This window comes from Gallinula chloropus, assembly GCF_964237585.1.
Source record: "Gallinula chloropus genome assembly, chromosome: 8".
NCBI classification, from domain to species: domain Eukaryota; kingdom Metazoa; phylum Chordata; class Aves; order Gruiformes; family Rallidae; genus Gallinula; species Gallinula chloropus.
In genome coordinates this window covers 10,758,803-10,782,343 of record NC_140093.1, presented here as the reverse complement: position 1 = coordinate 10,782,343, position 23,541 = coordinate 10,758,803, and the positions used below count along the sequence as shown (strand labels likewise).

Sequence of the window (23,541 nt, the reverse complement as noted above, 5' to 3'; positions counted from 1 at the left end):
GTCCACAGACTGTCCTGTGTCATTGCCATCTGTGGTATTTCATTTGTTCAACACCAGCATATGAAAAAGGGGACTAAAATCTGACACCTGAATCTGCAACAAGTAAAGTTTCTGGTGAATGCAGCCTCTTGGGTCATTTCAGGTTTCACCATGGGTGTGGGGCTGCAGCCACCCTGCACCCTTGTCCAAGTGCACCTTCACAGGACCATGTCAGTGTTCTGCTATGCATGCTGCACCACTGCAGACAGTCCTCACCTGCAGCCCAAGCCCTGTATTCCTGAAGGAATGATACCTTTGATCCAGCTAGGATCTAGGTTCCTCCTTTCAAAGTACATGAAGTTTGCTTTCCTCAATCCTACCACACAGATAAACCTCTGTTCATCTCCAGTAGTGACTGGGTAGACACCTTCCATGCTGGACAGGCCACATAAGATGTTCCTTCAGCAGTGGCATAGGGAGCTTCAAACCAACATAGGATGACAAATCAAGACTTGAGTCCTAGTCTGCTGATGCAGTTTGAGGCACCATGGATTTGAGCTTATTACAGCCCACTCAGGAGCACCTATGAAAAGATGCTACAGAAAATATTCGGCACCTTTTGAGGAGCTTTGGCATTGACAAACTACTACTGTGGCAAAAAGACAACTGGCTCCTGCTTTGCATTTATTTAAACCAATATGGCTCCTGCACACAAGCATCATTTTTAAGCCTGCACAGCTCTGCTGCACTTCACAGTCCTCTGTTGAACAGCATGAGCCCAACCCCTTTGAACAGGGTTTTAGAAGATGAACTCCTTTGGAAAGGTCATTCGATACTCCAGCCTTTGCATAGAACCTTAGTGGAGAGCTGGTTTTCTCCAGCTTGGAAATTCCTGATGCTTGCTAATTTTTTTTCTGGATAAAATAGTGAAAGCATTTTTCCCCCCCCCTCTTCTCCTTGGAGAGAGAATTCCCCGTATCCTTTACCCACGTGGCATGTGTATAAATATAATCTCCTTTCTCTCTGGCAGCAATTCAAATCATGGGTTTTATTCTCCACCCCACCCAGATGGCAGTTACAGAATCGGGGCAGGAGGGAAGACGATCGGAGAGGAAACATATGAAATTATACAGGCAAGATTTAAAGGGGAAGGATAGACAGAAAAAAATGTGCAGAGAACAGCTGGCTTCTCCCTAATTTGATCTTTTCAAAAATAAAGCTGCACAAGTGAGACCTGCTAGGTGATGTATTTGATTGTAATTGGGTTGCAAAACAGGCTAATTTTTCTTACTGTAGTCACTGTTTTCGTCCTTGGTCCCATCAATTGTACCATCTGGGTGCATCTGCAGGAAGTATTCCTGCTGGCTGAATAACCTTGTCACAATTCCTTTCAGCTGGGGTTCTGCAAAAAAAATAATTATTATTATTAGATATACCAAGTAGCAAGAGACCCAATTTGCTTGACCCCCATTAAGCCCTGAGTAAATGCAGAAGTGCTTGGCAGGTAAGACAGCTTTCTGTAATTCCTTTCAAGCATGGTTGTAAAATATTAATACATATATAGACGTAGAGGCAAATAAAATGAGTTTAGATGAGGAGGCAAAATGCAATGCATAGCTGGTGCAGCAGAAGTAACGGATTTATGGAACGTCGCTTCACTGAAAGTTACCTACCAAATCAAAGTCTTTAGGCAGCTTCTGTATTCTGAACATGCCACTTGCTCAGAAGAGCATTTGCTAGCAGCGTTGCAAAGAATTTGCTTATTGTTTCTTACTCTGCCTGCAAAGCAAACTACCTTGTGTTCTGTATGGCTGCTTCGCTGCCGGGCGGCTCCCGTTTTATGCCAACAGAAAATAATCTATTTCAAACACTGATATTATGGTGATGTAAAACCAAAAGAAACCAAGTGCTGAATCAGGCTGCATGAGTCCAACTGTGTGGGGCTCGGGAGCAAAATCCTGAAAAGAACAGATGCAAAACACCCCCAAAAATGACCTCTGAAGCATTTACGGGCACCTTAGAACGCCTCTTAAAACCCTGCATGTTTCTCCCTCCCAAGGCATGTGCCACATACGCCGGTAGATAAGAATCACTGACTCTAGCAGGGTCCCTCCCATGTCCCATACATCATAAGCCAGCCATGGACTGGCTTGGGGCTTCCCCGTTGCCTCTGCAACGTTTTATACCTGTGCCGAAGAGGAAAAGGAAACCCCCAAAAAAGCAGGAACAGTTTCAATTCCACATGACAGAGGTCTGCAGTATGACTGCCTGTCACCCTGCCATCCATCTGATCAAGCTCCAATTAAGTGGTCAAAAATAAATGCGATTCTAATCATGCGAGTCTCAGTTTGTCACAGGCAGTGCTGCTGGAGAGCAAGCTCCCTGGCTGCACACAGACAGACACGCTACTGGATGGCAAAGATCTTCCCTGCGTGATGGGAGTTTGCAGTTTTATGTGACTACCCACCAAAAGTAAATAAATAACACCTAGTTATTGCTGGCTCAATAGGCAGGGAAAAATCCAGTGTAGCATATTGAAATCTCATCAGCCTCCCATCTCCCATGCCTCTAGTGAGGCTGTTTAATAAGCCATGGTCGTTATGTAACTCCAGTCACGTTGCGTGTTAAGTGTTTCCATTAGGAGCCCCCGTCTCGAACGGTTTTGCACCGTGCTGTACAACTTCCATCTGAGGACAGCACTCTCAGCCTGCACATCTGCACAGGCAGCCCCCCCACCCCCCAAGCAGGGAACCTCGGATGCTGAGAGGCTGCAGGTGCAAAGATTTCAGCAGCAGCAACCCCTCCACCAGCCAGGGGAGGCTTGGGTACTATTTCATAGTTACCAAAGCCACTGAATAAATCCATATCAGCTAGCTGGTTTCTACTCTGTCTTAAAAACGTGATTTCATAGCAACCAACATGTTACAGACTGCAGGCAGACTTTCTCCCAGCAAGACGACTCCTGGACAGCCAGTAAGACAATTGTACTGGCCATCTGTAAGAGCTAGCATCAAGTCAAGCCAGTATGGCACATCAAGACTTCGATTGAGCTAAAGCTTTTGCTTTCTTCTTACCAAAATTAAATACAGAAGTTTTACTAAACTTGTTTTTCTAACAAACACACCAAAGCTGGAGGAAATGAAATGCTGGATTTTCAGGCACAGGTGACCACACCAATATCACAATAGTACAGGCACTAAGAGGCCCTCTCTGATACGAGACCTATGTTTGAGTCCCTCAATGAGTCTCAGGTTCATTTTTACTCTCCGGTCAAATTTTAATGTTTAAGCACTTTGCACAAAATGGAAGAGGTCCCAGCAGGAGAGATTCAGAAGAGTCTCCTGCAGCCTGAGGCTTTCTGTGTGGTGGGGAGGAAGGGAGATCTTGTCTTAAAGCTCCTCAAGGATAAGAGGAACGGAGATTAAAAAGAAACCCTGACCTTCTCCCTTTTCTTCTTTTCTGTAAGAGAAAAGAAGGCCCTCTTTTTCTTCAGGGTGCCAACTATACTTTGATCATACAAATTATTTTAGAAGGACATGAAAATTTTACTAAATAGCCTTGTCCTGGTTTTGGCAGAGACAGAGTTAACTTTCTTTGTAGTAGCTAGTATAGTATTTCAGATTTGGTGTGAGAATACTGTTGATAACACACTGATGTTTTTACTTGTTGCTAGGTACTCATAGTGTCTACACTAAGTCAGGACTTCTCAGCTTCCCACACCCTGCCAGGTACACAAGAAGCTGAGAGAGCAGAGCCAGGACAGCTGGCCCAGACTGACCAGAGGGATTCTCCCTACCACACACCACCACACTCCAGCTATAACTGAGGAAGGGAGGTGGGATCACAGCTCAAACAGACTGAGCATTGAGTGGTTGGTTTTCTCTTTTCACATGTGGTGAGCATTTGTGCATCACTTGTATTACTACTGTATTAAACAGGCTTCAACTCAACCCCCAGGTTTTTTCTCCCATTCTCCTACCCATCCCCTTGGTGGGAGGAGGAGTGAGCAAACAGCTGTGTAGTCCCTAGTTGCCAGCTGGAGCAAAACCACAACAAGCCCATTAAGGCAAATATAGGCCAAATCTGCTCATCATTAGTAGCTTCATATTAGTTTTAGAGTTTAGCCAAACATCACCTAAGATCCCCTGACATCCTACATCCATGCTTTACAGGTATACGCTGTTGCACCAGGTGGCTGGGTGTCACCATAGTAAAACACAGGTAAAGTCCCAGCGTCCCTTTTTACTACTGATCTGACAAATACATGGTCAGGTCTGATCCCAGCTTTAACTAATGCCATCTTGCTAATCCCAGGTTTTTCAGAGTCACTGTCTGCCTAGGGACAGGCTGGAGGAAAAATCTTACCTTGCATATGCTTTTTTTCCTGACTTGACCTCATTTTGCTGAAGTTTGAGACTCACACCCAAAGTAAAACTCAAAGGGAGTGAAACAGAGAGCTCTACACCATACAGAAACCCACCACACTCCTCCTGGCCCTAACAGAGTCTGACAGCAGCAGTGTTCCTGTCTCTCCACACTACACAGATCCTCTTCAGCAGGAGCATCCCTGCTCCCCAGACTCATTTAGGAGGCAGTGCTAGCAAACGAATGCCTTTTCCAGACACCAAGGATCAGACAGCACTTTTGAGACACACAGGTCTCTCTTCCCTGGTTTCTGCATCTCTTTGAGTATCTTTCTACAGGAGAAAAGTGCTGGTGAGCAGCTGCACCTTTGGGTGCTAATCTGAACTAAAGACAAAAGCATGAGTAGAGACACACACAGCCAGCACAGAGCTCTCCTCCAATGCAGAGCACAGCCCAGGAGAGTCAGGGAGCTGTCTGAGCAACATGTGATTTAATCTCACCTAGTATAGCCATCTCTACACCTGAACTGGGCTCCTCCCTTTGCACCCCAAAAATCAACAAGGAAGCCAGGCCAGGTCCATAGGTCCTGAAGCCACCTGCATCCTTCCACTGATTGCAGAGGGACCAGCTTGAACACAATCAGCTACACTGGTGACAACAGCCAGCAGAAGATCTGCTTCCTACCAGGGAACTGCCTGTCTCACGTCTGGACATGAAGTGGGATATTGGGATTTTTCATTCACACAGCAAACAACATGGCTGGCAGGCCTGCAAACAGGATTTTAAGCAAAACCAGCAAAGACTTACCTATCTTTCACCCCAAAGCTCAGAGTCATTACCTGAAAAGGGAACTACATTGTCACAGGACAGAATTTTTCCTGCTAGGCCAGAGACAAAACTCTACACATGACTTCTACAAGGCTTCCTGCTTTTCTCCTATCATTTATGTTAACACCACTTCTTTCCATCTACACAGAAGCTTCATCACAGTCTTCCAGCATGGTTATCCCTTATGCTGCAGCAATCATGCTGAAAACCTCAGTTTGTAGAAAAACCTCAAAACCAGCAGGTCTCCTTGACAATTAAGGATGGCAGGACACCCCAGTAAGTCAGAACAGAAGGCAGAAAGGCAACGAATTAGACTGAGAACTTTCCACAATTAAATAAAGAAAGGAAGAGAACAACCCTGCACAGCAAGCAATATTCCCAGTGCTTATTGGAGCACTTGGGGGGAGAAATTAAAATAAAACCCCACAGCCTTGATGCTTTATTCATCTAAAGCTCCTTCAAAGATACTGCTCCTTGCTACAATTAATAAGAGAAAGTAATAAACCATAAAAACATTTTTTTTAAAAAGACTGCAGCCCAGATAAGCACAAGCCCTGCCACACACAATTCCTTTCTGTAATTCTCAAAATTCACCAGGAATAAAACTCAAACCTACTCTCTAACTTAATTCCTGTACAGCACTAGGGGCTGAGATCCACTTGCTTTTAAAAGGAGCAATATAGCATAACACACTTGGGATAAACCCATTCCTTCCACTCAGGCTTCTCTGTGCACTCTTCTGCTGCAGGAGCAGCGTTCCCTGGAGACACAGAACCAAACTAATGTGGACAAGACTTCAGCACCAACTTAGCGTCTCCCTAAGCACAAAGTTAAGTACTTCAGAACACATTTAAGGAAGAAGCTATGACTGCCTTGATTGCAAAGTACCAGCTAAACACAAGAGACTTCCACACCGTGCTGATACATTCCCAGTGCAGACCCCATGCCATTAGGATTCCCACGCAACATGAGAAGTACTAGCTTTACCCTTATTTTATAAGCAACACCGTTATACTTCAGGATACTTACTTTAAAGGGCCTCTCCTGGTTGCTCATGCACAGCTGCTCAGGATTAAGGGCACAGCATACCCTCTCCTCATCCTGATGTAGCGTTCCCAGAAGATAGAGATGATCTTGTTCACAAAGCATCCTCAACAGGCACAGTCACAGTGCAGAACAGACCAATAAGACTAGCAGGGAGCAAAAGCCAAGCCACAGCTCTGCTCCTGGTCTGCAGCATCTGCCAAACTAGAGGTTTTCTCTAAGGTAAAGACACAGTTCTCAGCTGACAACTCTTCTGAGAGCAGCCATCCAACAGCCAACTCACTGCACATCCCCCTGAAGAACAGCCTGCTGGTTCCCCTTTCCACAGGCAAAACTTATCAGCTTTACCTGCCCTGCTTTTAACTTTCTGAGTCCTGTGCCACAGCTGAGGCTAACTAAGTCATGATCTGATTGCAAATCTCCTTGTCTCTACTTAAATGGTAATGTGATGTTGCCATTATTCAATTCAGCTGTCCTGCTGCTGAGCCTTAAGTCATCCCAGTTCATCATCATCAGCTGCTGTGCTTCCTGTCTTATTGTACAGCTCCTTGGTGATTTTTCACTCTCCTGGGGCTTGGCCAAGGGCATCATAGGTGCAAGAATGCTCATACATAACTTTGTTTGATCTCCAGGAACATGTTTGCAGAAGGCCAGGGAACAGTGCCCAAATCAGCTACCCCACTGTTGTATCCCTCACCCCCACAGGTATCTGCTGTGTGCTATGAGGAAAAGAGCAAGAGTTCTGGCAGGGCCACTGGCAGAAGAATTTCTTACCAGAAATATCCCTGGCTCTTTGATAACCTTTTCTTTAAGATGAATACAGAACTCACCCCACTGACTGCAAAATGGTGAACACACAAGCAGGGTACCTCCCCTAATGCTGAGGAGCTATGAGCTTATTCACAGGTGCTACGTTCAGCAAAGCCCCACTGAGGGCACTACTACCTCTTGCTTATTCCCATCAGCAAAGCAGCAGCAGAAACCTCACAGTGAGTAATCCTGTACTCTCTCAAGCTCTGCAAAGTGGCTCAATCCAAACCCTGTGCTTTTGAGAACAGAGGAATAGGGCACGACACTGATTTCCAGCTGAGGCTCCATCGTGGGAGTCAGTCTGCTACAGCTTCATTTCTTGCAACTCACAGAACGCCCCTCGTTACAGATGTATCAGATGTATCAAGGCTGCAGCAAACCAGCCGCTTACTTGGGCTGGGAAACCCAAAGGGGCTCAACAAGACCCTACTCACAGAAGTCCTTAACCTGAACTCCCCAAGTTAATGGTAGGGATCTCAGAGGGACCGCTTGTCAGTGATCCCATGAAAGATGAAGGGCTTAGTGACCTTTCAGGGACTTGAGCCACTGGCTCCAAGGGTTCTTGCAACTCGCAGCGATGCTCTGGTTGGCAGCCAGGCCTCTGCTTGAGGCTGCTGGTGCAGAACTGCTTTTAAATCCACTCCAGAAGTACTGTGCTGGGTGCCAGTGGCACTGTGCTGGTTGTGGCATGAACTCTGAAGGGTTACTGTTCCCCGTGCAATGAGCTGTCACACAGAGGACTCTGCTAGCTCAGATGGCAAGCAGCCATTTTAAACTCAGCAACCAGGTAGAAGGAAGATACCCACTGCATAATTTTGAGAGGAGACTTGCCTGTTTGTTCGCTCTCTTCCTGCAGCAGGAGATGCTTTGACTCAACGCCTCTGCCTGGCCTTAGCACAGCAAGGCTGCCAGAAATGCCAGCAGCAGGCTCCCGAAACACGCCCTCTGGTACCTGTTAAGGACACTGGGGGGGCAAGGGGAGAAAGCATCTCCCAAACACAGCAGGGCATTCCGCTGACTCTCTTCTGTGCCCGTGCAACAGTTCTGCTGAGGATGTGACTGCAAACACAGGACCTGTAGTACATCCATGGAGCATATTTCACCTAAATGTTCTTTAAACATTTGTTTATTGCAATTAAACATTTTAGCCTGGAATTTACACATTCCATTATTCTTATTTTCCCCCATTCAGGCTGCAGCTGTCATAATGGGAGGTTGATTTATGACTCACCCAACCAGCACTCAAATTCTTCACACACCAAAACCAGCATTCAACTCACAGCATAAACTGCTCCTAATTTACTTAGATTAACTCCACATTTAAAGTGCCACCACAGAACCCGTGGTTCCCCTCTCCTGAAAAGGATGGGCTCCACAATACTCCATAAGCCAAGTACTGCAAACATATACAGACAGAGAAGGGCACTGAAATCCCTTCTTTGGAAGTACAGTATTAATGAAGGCTTGTATTAACTTGGCATGAGAATGCATCAGTGAGCCCTGTGCAGATTACTATGGTGACAGGCATCAGCACAGAATTTGGGGAGGAAGAGAAGATGAAAAACTGAGGGAGAGAAATGTTGGGGTTTTTTCCCATACAGAAACTGCCAAGTTCTCATGGGTGTTTGGAGTTAAGATGAAGTAAGTGGCTGTCTCCAATTAAATCACTGCAGGCATAAGTTTAATAGCTCAACTCACTACAGTGATTCACTGAATCCACCCAAACTGGGAGGCTCAGGAATAACAGCACTTGCAGCTGTGCCAGGAGCTGCTGCCCTTGAAGACAAGTGCTACGTTTTCCCTAGCAGAATACCTTGCCCAGCTCCCATGTCACTCCTGTGACCACGGCAGAGTGTGAACCTTTTGCAGTCGCTGTGCACGGGTGTCTGTGACTGCACCTGCAGTGAGTCATGCACGGAGCAGGTCGAAGCCTCCTGAGCCGCACGCTGGGATCCTGGAGGACATTCCAACTGTGTCACTCGAGTGTGGAGGTAGGAAATCCTGCTGCAAAGTGCTGAGCATTTTCAGCTCCCACAGGAGTCACTGAGTACAGAAAAGCACACAGGCAGAGGCAAAGAGGATGTTTCCCAGCCCCACAAAATGTTTTACATAATTTCTGTGGTTAAACTCAGCAAAATTGTTTGGAGCAGGGACATGCTTTGTCCCTTAGGAAGCCTATAAACTGGTCTGGATGGACTGGGCAACACAGACTGTAGCATCCTGAGGACCAGGCAGGGAGAGGGCAAATAGATCACAGAGCCGAGGGAGGTGAGCAGTGTTGGTGGGTGTTTGCATTTGGACACATCCTCAGGCTGCCTGCACAGAGGTCACATCATGGTGGGCAAGGGCAGCTGCCCAGGCATGAGGATGGGCTCCTTAGCAAAGCTGGGCATCCAGCCCCACCCTGCAAAGCTGCCATGAACCTCTTCCATTTAGATAGAGCCATTCAGCTTAACAGGCAGCCACATCACCCAGCCTGTGAATAGGACGGAGAGATGTAAACAGACAGACTGACTGATGTTAAGAAATGTATTGCCAAGGTCTGTGACTCTGAGGGCACCAAACATTGATGCCAACTCCTTTCCTGATGATGTAAAATGAAGGCCATGACCAGCTCCAGATCAACATGATTACAGGGTTAGTGTCATCCCATAATTACAGCCATTGTATTTTGAGAAGAAAATGACTCTGGGACAAGAGGGCACACTCGCTTATATACTCATCTCAAGTGCAAATCTCCACTCGGGGCTAATAACTACAGAGACAACTGGTGTTTGCAGGATGCATTACATGAAATAACAGGCTGTGCTGGCAGGGATGGCCTCTGCCTTTGAAGGACAAGCTTCCAAAAATGACATTTCCCTAACTCAGAGGGATGATGGGCTCAAGCCAATGACAGCACCCATCAAAGCAATCGCCTCCTGTCACCATCAGTGAGTCACTAGAGCAGAATGGCACCCTGTAGGCAAAAAGAGCATCCAGAGAAGTGATTTCCTTTCTCTGCTGATGCCTGCAAGGAGGAATAATAATTAGCCCTCCAGCACTGAGCACAGCTGCCCGCCTGCACCCTCTACCAAGGAGCAGACATGTGCAAAGGTCTGTACTACGCCTGCTTTGCTCTTGCAAAGACGAGTGCCTCCAGGGAAGTCTATTTCTCACTTGTAGAGTAGGTGGAAGAATGTGGTTGCAATGCACTGGCGTTCATGCAGGCTCTCCCACATCCAGGGAATCAGCTTGACACAGATAGCACCACACGTCTGCGGTAAGTGGCACAGAAAGAAATCATATCAAGCACTGAAAATGGAGAGGGTGCATCATGGAGCCACTACTATGTGTCTCTCCCAGACCCCCCTTTTCCTAGGAGCCTACGGATGTCAGGAGTTAGAGAAATCACCCTGCAGTTTGCTCACCCTCTGAGCACCAGACCCCATGTGGCAGCCACCTAAGGTCCAAAGTCTTAGATGGGTTTTCCTAGAAGGTAAATGTCAAACTACTGTACATGATACATGAGCTACGCACTCCGAGCAGTCCCTGCACACAACCTAAGGATGAGACAGCCACCTCCAGCACTGCAGGGCCAAAACAGGTCTTCAGAGACCACCACAGGTGAAAGTAATGGGTTGGCAAGTGGAGAGAACAGGTTATTTTGGCACAGAATTGCTGACTACCTCTGGGTGAAATTGCCTAGCAAATTATTTTGTTAAAAAATTCAGAGTTAGAGCAGCTGAAACTACAAACTGTATGCGAACTCCATCTTATTTATGTGGGTGGGGGAGAGAGAAGGAGATCTGAAAAGGGCAAAAATTTTTATTTTCTTTTTTGAGACAATACTTTGTTTGGAAAATTAATGAAAAAAAAATGTTGAAAGAGCTGGAGATGAAAGTCAAAGTTTCTTTTTTAGTAGACTGAAATATAGCATCGGATCTGAATCCCCTCCTCCCCACGAGCTTCTTCTATTTGACCAGAGAACTAAAAAATCAATTCTTCATACAGCTACACTCCTGGGTTTGTCTTTACCTCCCCCAGGACACAGTTTGCATTGCTCTGTTGATCCAATGTGTTTTACCAGCAGTCAAAATTTCAAAACATTTTCCTTTAAAGAGCAATCTTCTACACCTGTATTGACTTGAGCTCTGGTGAGGAGAAAACCAAAGCCTAACAGAAACACAAAGCATAAAGGAGAGATGTAGGGCTGCTCCAGAATTTTTGCAGGGTGAGCTTTTTTAGTTAAAGGAATTAAAAAAAATGAGATGTTTAATGGAAAGGAAGTTGTAGCTAAAGCTCCCAAGCTGTCATTTCTCAGCACAGTCAATGTCTTGGCTACTGAAGGTTAAAGCATGCTCATAAGAATGGATAGCAGAATACACAAGATATATTATTTATTTTGAGGAACACCCTGCAATTATTCCTGACATATTGTGTAATTAGCCAAAATTACAGCATATTCACCCAGAGTGAAACGGAGGATAGCATAAATATTATGTGTGAACCCACAATCACAGAGCACATTTCATTTGGATGCAAACATGATGCCACGAATCAACAGAGCGTCTGTCCCTTCCTTCTCAGGGGCTTCTCCCTGGTCCCCATGGGCTGTGCCAGCTCCTGAGAGGGTGGCCACAACAAGGAAACATCTTCCCCACACCAGCACCAGCACTGGGAAGGCAGGCTTGGAGTATGATGCCTGGAGCTGCCACTTTGCCATCTGGAGCTGGCAGGAGGGAGAAATGGAAAAATAGTCCCAGCCTCTCCCCACACCTGCAGCACCTCTTGCCCTACAAACAGAGATGGAGGGTGTCTCCTACAGAGCCAAATATCATCCACATATGTCCTAAGAATCTGTTTGATGGGTCAGAAATCCCAGGAAATCTTGTGCCAGCGCTTTGCCACGGGTACAGTTAGAAAGGCTGTGTTTTGGTTTGTTTTGGTGACTCCTATGTGCAACATAAAACTTCTTCACTGCGAATTAAGCAGATTTTTTCCTGGTCTCCAACAAAGGTTTGGTTTAGATATTAGGAAATTCTTTCTACCTGGAATTTGCTCCACGTGAGGATGTAAAAATCAGTTTAAAAACCCACCTGCTTGGGGCATGTATGTCTGGTGTCAGTGCAGGGCTGTGGTTGGACTAGTCAACCCTGGGGGTCCCTTCACCCTTGCTTCTAGGAGACTACAACTTAGTGACATTATCACACTTCTGCACCCCAGATTTGTTGAAGGGCTCTGTGACACTGTGCCCAGCTCCCCTCACCTTGAAATACCCGACACAGGGCACCAGCTCACTAATCGTCCTCACGCGAGCAGAGCAGAAGCCATCCCTGCTGCTCACGCCTGCCAGGGCACTGTGATTTGTGCTATTCTCAGATGCTAAATCTCTCCGCTTCCCCCCCACCAATCCAACAGGCCTGAAATACTGCAGAAACACCGAGAAGTCCCTCACACAAACAAAACACTCTACAGGAATAACTACATCATTATTCTACCCCGCTCAGCATGCCTAGAAAAGTAAATTTGTTAAAACAGACAGAACATGCTATGGACAAGCACTGAACAGAAATTAATCACTTAAGATGCTATTGGGCTTGGGGAGGGTATCTGGTCCTACCAACACCAGCCCACAGAACAGCCCTGGGTAATCACTGCATGGCAACTCGGGGTAAAATTTGGGTCCCGGTGTCACCCTGCAGGCATTCAACAGCATTAGTCAATAATGTCCCCTTTTGCTATTCTTCCCCATGCACTCCCTCAGCATTCTTCCAAAGGGATCAAAGGTGTGAGACTTCTTTATTTAATAGGTAACGAACCTGTGATGTGGAAAAATTAAAAACTTGAATCAGTCAGGTTGTATTAGAGGATTTTTTTTGCTTATTGCATTAATGCATCTTAAGCCTTTCCATAGCCATTTACAAGCACTCTTTGACCCAAAATTATAATGTTACTAAATTTCAACAACTCTTACACAACACTCAAATGCATAAAGAAAATGTATGTGTGCCACTCTGGTTTGAAACACCACACTTCAAAGAGCAAGATCACGCTAAAAATGGCCAAAACTCACCATGTGACTCTAAGTTCTTTCTTTTTTTTCCTTTGCTTTGTGAAAATACACCTTTTTTTTTTTTTTTTACCTGTGGAATGATTTTAATTTTCCATCTGAGCCAGAGGTTTCCTTCAACCTCATGAAAACACTCGTGCTGTGAGAAAGCCATCACCCACCTCGCTCCATCCAAAACCTGCTTTAAATAAGGATGGTGTTTCACGTTTCCTATCTCACTACAAATATCTCACTCCTGATGTCAGGTGGCCCTAAGGACTCCAACAAGACAGGCAGGTTTCACCCCATTGCCGTCTCAGGGGAGAGCTGTTGACGAGCAAACTCCCTCCCCAGGGATGCGTGTGCTCGGGATGACACAGTGCAGATGGACTGAAAACAGAAAACCTGTCTCTCCAACAGGTCCCTGAGCAGCTCCCACTCCTCCAGCTGCCCAGGAGCCACTCGTCGCCTGAGGGCTCAGGAGCTCTCAAACTTCACCTGGTCATTTCTACCCATTCAGGAGCCACTGTTGGGCCCCAGCCCCAAAACCTAAAATTTATTTTAGGACAGTAGAGCCGCATTTTTGAAGGACCAGAAAGAAAAACAGTAGAAGAAACGCGTAAGGCAGCGGGGAAGGAAGGAGTGGCACAGAAGGAAATGAAATAAAAGCCAAACCAAATGTTTATAAATTTTTAAATACGGCTGCTGTGCGTTAGCCAGCAGGCAGACCCCATACTGCAGAGCATAAAACCAAACTATAAAAAGCCAGCAGAGAGCTGGTGGTTATAACACAGGCTCTGCCAGCTCTTCCAGCCGCCCTTACAGAAAATCCCCACACAGGAGCGTTACCAGAGGACACCCGCACGAACGGCTGCAGATCGATAACTGGGGCGGAGGGTGCAGACAGCCAGCAGCTCAGACCTGGATCCGGTTACAGGAGCTGTGTCAGGGAAAGGACCAGCTGGGAGCAGGTGGACGGTCCAAGCCCCTCGCCTGCCAATGTGTGATCCCTGCATCTACAGCAGCCCAACGGCTCCCAAGTCCCCACGGAGCATCCTTCAGCAACCACCATGTACTCCCCAATCCCGAGCTGGTCCCTGGAAAGCCAAAACCACTGTGTCTTTTTGCTAATTTTTACTGCTTTTCAATTTCCTGGAAGATGTGAACCGACGTTTTACAGCCTGGCTTCACTCGCAGCGGTCTCACGCTGCTTGACCTCTTGCAAACAGTTTTGCTTTGGGGAATGAAGGAAATGTATTTATTTGTCGGTTTGGGCAATCGGGGTGGTAACTGCTAAGTAAAGAAACTATCTGTGCAGCCAGCACGGGGAGGGGACTGCAAACTACACTGTTCTCGATAAACATCAATTAAGTGAGCATGTTCTATTAACCCCAAGACCTGGTTCTTTTCTTCCTTCATTTCAATCCACAATGCTTAAATATTTCAAAAAAAGGGAATGTTTTGAGGGGTTTTTTCATCTCTACCATGACCGCAGTCGGCTTTCAGCTGGGAAAAGGAACCAGTAACAGATTTCTATTGCCTCTCTGTGGATATTTTGCTCGTTCACAGCATGTAGCTGTCCACTGGATGTAACACCTCCCCTCAACAGAGCGTGCTGCCGGAGGGAGAGTGAGGCCAGAGCATCACAGGGAAGAGCTCTGCACAGGGCACTCCACGGATGCTTCTGCAGTATAGGGGAGAAGCTCTGTGCTCTCCATCCTCGCAGCTCCTGTATCTATCCCTGGATCTTCATCATCAAATCCAGCCCCTGCCACTGGAGGCAACCAGCCTTTTCACATGTCCTGTTTTCTACTGCCCATGGAGTCAAGCACTCCAAACATAAAAAACTGTACTGAAAAGGCACTGAAAGAAAGTCAGGGAGCACAGACAGGTAGCAGTACAACCATTCCCCTCCTTTCACCATGTCTACCCACCTCTTCTGGCCAGAGAAGAGCCACAGGTTCCCAGCTAAGCGTTTCTCTTTGGGAACATGACACTGCCAAGAACCATCCATCTCAGAGTTCAATCTTGCACTGAAGGAGAAGGGGGCACTGATGCAAGGCAGACTCTGAAGGAGGTGTCCCTTGGACAAAATCCCCCCTTACTCCCACATACAACTTCAGGCACAACAGATACACATGCTGATGAAAAGAGAGAAGAGCTGCTGTTGCTAACTACGTCTCCCTGCCCTAACCTAAGCTGGGGTCTGCACAAGAGCTCAATACTCCTCCAAACTTAACAGCTCTGCCGGGAGTAGCACAACCCCATACTGCATCTCTTTAGAGGGACCCCAGGCACAGCCATGCAGTCATCTCCCCGTGGTACTGGGGGAAAAGAACAAACCCAAAACCACAGAGCAGATGCAGGAACACAGCAATGAAGCCCCATTCAGTAATGATGCTGGTTCCAGCATTAACCCTCACCCCACAGCCCAGCCCACTCCACGTGGGCTCTCCACAGAAAGCAGAAACACCTGGAGCTGCTGCATGGAGCCAGCCTTCCCCACCACGCCAGGAACAAGCCAGCAGCTCATCCCTGGGGACAAGAAGGGCTCAGGCCACCACGCTGTCTCTAAAGCCTGAGGCTTTGTCCCTCAGTCACCTTTAGCCATCCTAGAATGATCATGGGATAGCAGAGGTATCCGACAGGCATCACAGGGCACATCAGCTGAATTTTCTCTGCAGCCACATAAGCTGCATCAGGGTTCCAGAGAGCCCAAATTCAGTACTTGGAACACAGCAGATATTTGTCTCCGCTGCAGCGTGGGGGCTGGAAAAGCCAGAGTGGTCTGCCTGAACAGTGAATACCACAGTCGTGTTCCACAGCTCTCTAGAAAGCTGCCTTCTGGTTTACCATTTTAAAAATGTGTCGTAGCTGCTATTTTCAGAGACAGTACAGTCAGGATGCTGTAGTCCCACAGCCCTGCTTCCATGCTGCAAAAAATCAGTGTCTACATTGACTCCCTCAAAACACAACCCCCTTTCAAATCTAATGAATTCCAGGAGACCCCACCAGCAGTGTTTGTGGGGTATGGGGCACAAAGTGTGTCTGTGGGTCTACTACTGCATTTAACAGAGATGCAAAGTAAATCCAGCCTCCAGAAAGGCCACGTTATTTCAGGATTCCACTACATGTCAGAACAGGGTAAAGGTAAAACATCAGATGTTTTGTGTTTGCTTTGTGCTCAGAAAGAGGGACGTATTAATATTGGGTTAGCTAGAGGACAGAGACAAACCACGTACTAACCAGGGGCACAGAGTAATAACGTACCAATCGCTGATGGACCACGTGTGCGCAACCCAGGTACACATGATTTTGGTACAGGTCACTTCACCAGAGACTTCCAAAATTAGGGCACAACAATGATGCAGTCATGGCAATGATGCTGTGACAGCACATGGAGCATATGGAAATATATGTGTATTTAAAGGTTAGCTCTTTGGAGCTGCCTTCCCTGCCCTGCTCTCTTCTGTACCCTCGGTCACCTTCTGCCGAGCCACAGAGCTTGCAAACAGGAAAGGGATGTCAATCTCTTACACATTTTGCTGGTTAAAATTCTCACTTTGATTTTAATAATAATAAATCACAGCTTGGCTTCAACTGTGCGGGAGTAGGAAACTCCCAGAAATCATATGCACGACTGTTCAGAGGGATGGATCAAATGGAGCGAGTGGCAGAGGGGTGGAACAAACGCCTGTCTGACCACGGTGCTACCTGGGAGTTCACAGTGTGCCTATCTGGGGAGGGGAAAAAAGGAAGATAAGCTCAAGGGAGTCTGCATTTGCTCCTCAACATAGTGAGACTCATCATCGTGTTTGTCTCTCACAGGAGTGAGATTCTTACAATCCCTGCAGCGCCCATGGCAGCTCTGCTCTCCACTGCCCGAGTCGAGCTGCTGAATTTTTTTGGAATAGATATCTGTTAAAATATGCAGTGGTCTACCAGAATTATTCTAAAGTTGTGCTGAATGCAGCAAAGCAAAAATAAAAAAAAAAGAGGAAAGGGAAGGGGAATCTTGATAATTTTGGAACTCGAGCTTTTAGGGTTTTATTCTAAAACATTTCATTTAGAAGTATACCTGACAGTTAAAGAAAATTACACATACAAAAATCATGCAAATGAAATTGCACCTTTTTTTTCTCCCAAAAAAACCAGTTATACCAGTCAATGATAAATTGATTTATATGGATCTTTTATTTTATAGGGAGGGAAAATAATCACTCATGAACCTGTTTTTTCCATTTGGCTGATGACGGAGGAATCAATCATTTGTATTGCTCTAATGGCAAACCTCCTCTGCTGGCTAATAATTCTCACTGCTCCCACAAGCACAGCTACCCCTGAGGCCATGGGGAGAGAAGATATCCATCCCTCTAGGAGCTTGGATGACTTCCAGGGTTTTGGGGTTTTTTTCTTTGTGAGGGGTTTTTTTTGTATCAACCAGTCCAGAACTAGTATGAAGTGGCTTACTGACTGACATGCTCTCCCACAAGCTGTGTTGTGAAGCAGGCTGGCCACTAAGTTTTCCATGCTCTGGAGGAAGCCAGGAGTCTGCAGCTCTTCCCCAGATTTCAGAGCCCGAGAGCTCAGGGCTGCTGCCTGATCCCCCCTACAGTAACCGAGCACAGGCACACCGTGACAGTCACCACATCTGCAAGTCACGAACATGTGCAATACCACCCCCAGGGATCAATTTGATAAAATGAAACCCATCTGCTGAGCTGTCACGAGCAGGAGGGAGCCTTTCCCCCCTCCTGATTACTTCAGCATTCATTAGCACCAGCGGGTGCAGAAGGAGCTTACAGCACCAAGGGCAGACCTCGCTGACAGACTGCCCCAGACAAGGAGGACGCACACCCTCACAGCTCTGCCCCTGCCCCTTGATGTTACCTGAGCTGACGTTTGGCTGACCACTGGGCATACATGCCCTCGTCTCAGATAGTACTTCCAGCAGCTCTTGCTGTCAAGGCAACACCAGGATTCCCAAGCATTTCCATGCACTCCAGCCCCTCCTTAGAGATGGGGCACAGCACCAAATTCTGCAGAGGAACAGGCAGAAGAATGCGATGGATCGCCCTTGGCTGGATGCACACACAGACACACATACCCACACTATGGAAAAGTGCTGGGATCCAGCCTGAATCCTCCTGCAGACAGCAGCTATGTGCTAAGATAATGTAGCTGGCATCAAGACACTGTAGCAGCAGAGAGGCCAAATTCCACAGGTTAGGCTGATAGTACAGCTCTTCTGAAAGGAACTGCTCCATCAAAGCAGGCAAGGACTACAACAAATTGAACTGGGAGCTAAAAAGGTGGGTTTTTTCCATGAGCTTCAATCATCATTTTCACCCTGCATGAAATCAGAAAAGACTTCAGGATTTAACTGGGGGAATTTAACAGCTTGCAGAGATGACAGACTTCTCAAATGTTTTAAATGAATCTCCGAATGAACAAAGTCCTTCTGTGTCCTTCAACTGAAGTTGCTCTTATATTTTACTTACACTGCTGCAAAAATATCTACATATGTATAGTTTAAATTCCAAATCTCCTTTTATTATTCAAAATTAGAAATACTGAAAAGGGAAAACATGTTGTAAAGTTACTGCCTATTTTTCTACACCTGAGCCATTTCCTTCACTTTGGAAGAAGCCTTTAGATCTCCTTAAGGAAAAGCATCTTTCCCCAGAGGAACACAAAATATGTGTCTGACAGGGAAAGCAAAAAAGGGGGAAAAAACCCAAAACAACGCAGAGTATTTTTTTCTCTTTCTTGGGGTAAAAACCTGTCTGAAACTGAGCTCCACAGGCTGAGCTGGAAACTCATCTACAGAAGCAATGCCTGAAGGGATGGAGACGATGCTACACAGGGCCTGGCACTGCCTGACCTCACATATGATTTTCACAAGTAACAACACCCTTTCTGCAGGCTTCACTCCAAGTCCCCACCAGCCCCCAAGGGTGCTGTGCCTGATATTCCAGTCTGTTTTCCTTCATGCAAAGCCCCCAAACACCTCAGCTAGGCCATTCAGTGGCCATGGCATGATGGAAGGCCAACTCCACCCCAGCTCTCCGGGTTGAGCTCTGCCTGAGAAAGACATTCAGTGAAGCAACAGACACCGGTTTCACAAACAAGCTGGACCCACCAGCCCAGGGCTTCCAGCTGTAAAGAACACTGAAGAGGGGATGAAGAAGCTGCAGACGGGATACAATTCCTTGGTTCAACCATTCATTGGCAGAGAAGTCATGCAGAGAGAGCTGCTTTGTCTAGTCTTCTGCGTTCCCTTCTTGGATCAATCATTCTCTGATGAAGGATCCACCTCTTGGAACCTGCCCCAACAAACCATGGCATACAGCAATTTCTTTTCAGTCCTCCATCAAGCTACTAGGTCAGAGAAGAATATGTAATCTTTTCTAGCTGTACTTGATACATACAACTGTACAGGTGCTGTTCAACATACCCATACTTTGCTTGGCACCTGCACAACTGCATACAATGACCTGCATTAATTCATGATAATGGGATTAAGAACATGCATCCAAATCTTCAGCCGAGTCCACAGCACTCAGCATCCTTACTTGGCCTATTTTAAACTGCTAAGTCCTATCTTAGAGTACAGTATGTGCAAGGGAAACAAAAGAACACAGAGCATGTGTGTGAGCTGCCTTTGCCTATCGAACAGGGAGATGAAGCAAGTGCTCGGTTTGCAACGCAGCGCCTGTTGCAGCCGACAGATGAGGCGTTTCTGCAGTCTGTTTTCCCTGGAACTCACAGCTTTGGTCACACAGGATGTCCTCACATGGACCCAGCTCCCCATAGCTTGCCGAAACCTGCAAATACCCGTGCCCAGCGCTGAGCAAACCTGACCTGCTACCGGGTGCAAATTCTTCCTTCCCATCAGAGCGCAGGAGAGTGTCACTCCCGCTTCACAAGGTGCCAACCAGTGCAAAGTAACTCTGCTCACACACATATTTACTGACTATTTCAGCTACAGCGCTGTTTGAGTCATGATTTAAAAACACTTCACTGATGCAAACTCACAGGGTTATTTCTACAAAACAAAGAGCAAAGGGAACATGAGCCACCATCAGAGTTATATTTCTGTAATGGTTCAAGTTGCTCCAGCTCCACCATCGCCGCATCGTAAGCTCACTGGCAGGGGGGATCCCAAAGCGTGGCGTGCTGGAACGAGCATCAGGAATTAGGTCTCTGTGTCAGGTAACTGCTCCATGTCTTGGTCTCGCCTTCTGTAAAATGGTGAGAATCCTCTCCCATTTGGTGGAGCTTTTTGAGTACTACAGACGAAAATCGCTCTGTGAACGTGAAGTATTTTGACAGTTACTCCCCATAGCCACAAAATGAGGTCATGTTTAAAAAGGTAAAGTCAGTTCCCCTAGTATTGTACCTCTTCCAAATGGGATTGTACCCCTTCTGAACAGGGATGTTTCTCATGTTCCTTTCACTGACTTGCAAACTACTGAGCCAGTGTATCATTAAGTAGACATAATCACTGGGGTTGTGGGTCACTGCACAACGTATGCACATTTCTTTAAACCAGTTTCAATTCATTTGCATGTCATTTCCTATGCAGAAGAGCGACTCTGCAATGAATAAGTTATTTGGGCACAATACACTCCCTGAATAAACAACCTGAGTAGCAGCAAACCCATCAGCATGCTACCTTATGAGCAGCACACCTCAGTCCAGGAATGGGATGCACCAGTGAAATAAATCTCTGATTAAAAGATGGGTACAGGGAACTAAAGCAGACACAGTCCTTAGCCTAGAAAAGGACACCTGATTTTTTTTTTTCAAAGCAACTTAATTCCTCTGCTTTTTTAATTTTATAAAATTAATACGGTAGTGGTGATGAGTGATTGACTGACAGCTCTAAAGACTGAACAGCTCTATTTTTACAGCACTGAGTAGCATCGATCCTTCTCCTAAATCAATAAAAATTCTTCCTAAAATCTCTCTGGTCTGTAAGTTATTCAACACCTTCCTCAGCATGAAAGTCCATCCAAGTTGAGGGAATTCTTAGGATTCATCAATTCTTCACAGGCATTTAGTGAGTCCAAAGGAAACAGAATTGGATCTGTGCAGCTGGGAGCACTACGGTGGGACCAACAAAAAGCTTCACCAACCACACCCTGCTGTAAGTCACTCACAAGTTTAGTGAGACAAAACATCTTGAAATTTAGGTAACAGGTTGAGACTTCCCAACCCTTTTAGTCCATGAGGTACCTCATCCAACAGCAGATGGAGAGGAAAAGGAATGGGAAAAGATTTGATCACTGAGGCTCCCAGGTCCCACTCTTAATCCTACAGAGAGTGACAAAACGACCATACTTCTTGGGTAAAAGCCATCTTTTAGTCTGTGCTCACAGGATAAGCAATATATAGGCTGGTACAGCAAGCCACCACTCATCATAACTGGAGAATTAAAATATAAAGGCAACTTTTTCCCTTTTGAATATTTCAAGTCGTGCTGTATTTCAGGTGTTTTGCATCCTCTTTTGGCAACTGCTTTAAAACAGACTCTTAAAATGTCTGTTTTTCACAGCCTAATCCCATGCACTGTAAGCCTTGAAGAATTTTGATGGCTACATAGAGACCTTGCCCCACAGCCTATGAATCAGGGGCACTGATAGCAATCCATCAGAGCAACTGTTCCTTCCCCGTTCTTAACAATGGTAAGTGGCCTTCTATGCTGAGAGGTTTCCCCCCTATTTCTTTTTGTTCCTCACTTAAGTACAGGTCACGTACCTTAGTCTAAAGACCAGAAGAGCAGCCCTCAGCTAGGTCTGACACCTTGCTGTAGAGTCATGACTGATAGGCTTCAGAGGTGGAGAAGGGGCTTCACGAAGATGCTAATTAACAGATAAAATATTAATGTATATGGGAGACACAGGAGGACTGCACAGGTTGATGGTACGCTGCTAAGAACTAAGTAAATGAGCATGGCTCCATGATACTGACACCCAAGAAAAGTACATGTTCACAGCAGCTTCTCAAACCAACTGCTGTTTTCTTACTAGAGTAGTTATTTACAGCAGGAAGAAGTAAATACTGTTCCACTGAGAAATCACGGAGGGCGTACTCTTGCCAGGTTCTGAGTTCTCACGCCTACCAAGGACAGCTGAGAGCACAAAGCACTGCTCAGAACTGGAACTGTGGGTGGTGGGACCTCACCGTGGAAATGTGAGCAACACGTATGCTAGGACTGAAGTTCTCCACAAAGAACCAAGACTAAGCACACACACACACAAAGGAAAGAAAGGGGGGAAAAAGACTACCCTGAAATGTATTTCTGGGTCCTTGCAGGCTCAGTGTTGGATGTAACAGACGTGCAGCTGCCATCTGGAAAGCTTTCTGAGCTAATGAAATTCCCTATGCAACTCTGCTTGAGAAGTAACACTTGATGGATCTAGTTACCAAATGGCCACAATTCTAACTGATCCTCAATTTATTGATTTCCTTGTCGCTATACAGAAAAGGCTGGAGGACTAGCATACCTACAGGAAGATGGAAAAATACAATTCTAGCTTAAAGTAGCACGGATGGAGCCGCTGGCTCTCTCCTGACACAGGACCCACTTTATTCACGATTCGGACAGCGGCGGAGGGATGCTGGCGGCAGGATGCTGGTGGCAGGTCGGTGCCCACCCATCCTACCAGCCGTGGGCAGGAGACCCGCCACGACCCAGGCAGAAGTTGAGCGCGGAGCAAGCCTGTCCCCAGACAGCACCCGTGGGTGCCGGGAGAGCCCCGGAGCCGGCTGGCCCCCCCCCGGAGCAACCAGCGCGGCGGGTCCGGGGCTGCCCCACCCCGCGGAGCGGGGCCCCACGGCCCGGACAGCCGTACTCACCCGGTCTCCTCCTCACCGGCCTTTTCCTGCCGCTGCAGAAGCGCACTTTGCTGAAGACCCCCAGGACGTGCCTCTCGCAGAGGGAGCGCCCGTCCTTGCTGGGGCTGGAGCGGCGCTTGGAGGCGGACACTCGGTCGCTGTTGGACTCCCTCGCCTGCCGCTTCTGCCGGATCAACGAGCTGGCGATAGCCGCTGCCATCGCAGCTCATGGGCCCCCCACGCCGCTCCGCTCCGCTCCGGGGGGCGCCGCCCGGGCGCGCTGGGGCTGAGCCGCCGCCGCGCCCCGCGGGGACGGGCACTCCCCGCTTAACGCGCTGCAGCCCCGAGTCCCTGCGCCGGGGAGGGCTCAGCCGGCCAGGCGGAGCAGGGCGCCCGGGCTAACAACCATGGCTGGCCGCCGGACCCCGCCGCCCATGGGTCTGTCCCCGGGGAGCGCAAATCCCGGCGCAGGCGGCCGTCGGCAAGAGACCCCCCGGCCGGGCTGGCAGCGCCCCCGCGCCTTGTAAATCCGGGAGGCGGCTGCCCCGCTTGCAAAGGTCCGCCGGCGGCAGCTGTGTCCAAAGGGGGAAGGGGAGGCGCGGAGGATCCGCGGGTCCCTGCGGCGCAGCGCCGCTCCGCTC

The 23,541-nt window shown here is 47.3% G+C and overlaps 1 protein-coding gene across 1 annotated transcript in view; it reads right to left on the bottom strand.

Annotated features, from left to right (window-relative positions):
* FGF12 (fibroblast growth factor 12) overlaps nucleotides 1-23,120 on the bottom strand; it is a gene marked incomplete at both ends in the record, with an annotated part of 97,520 nt that extends 74,400 nt beyond the window's left edge. Inside the window, 2 exons of the mRNA XM_084267660.1 lie at nucleotides 1,271-1,381; nucleotides 22,922-23,120. Of these exons, the coding sequence (XP_084123786.1) occupies nucleotides 1,271-1,381; nucleotides 22,922-23,120 (310 nt within the window). The remainder of the gene's footprint in view (nucleotides 1-1,270; nucleotides 1,382-22,921) is intronic.
* Nucleotides 23,121-23,541: the final 421 nt, after the last annotated feature.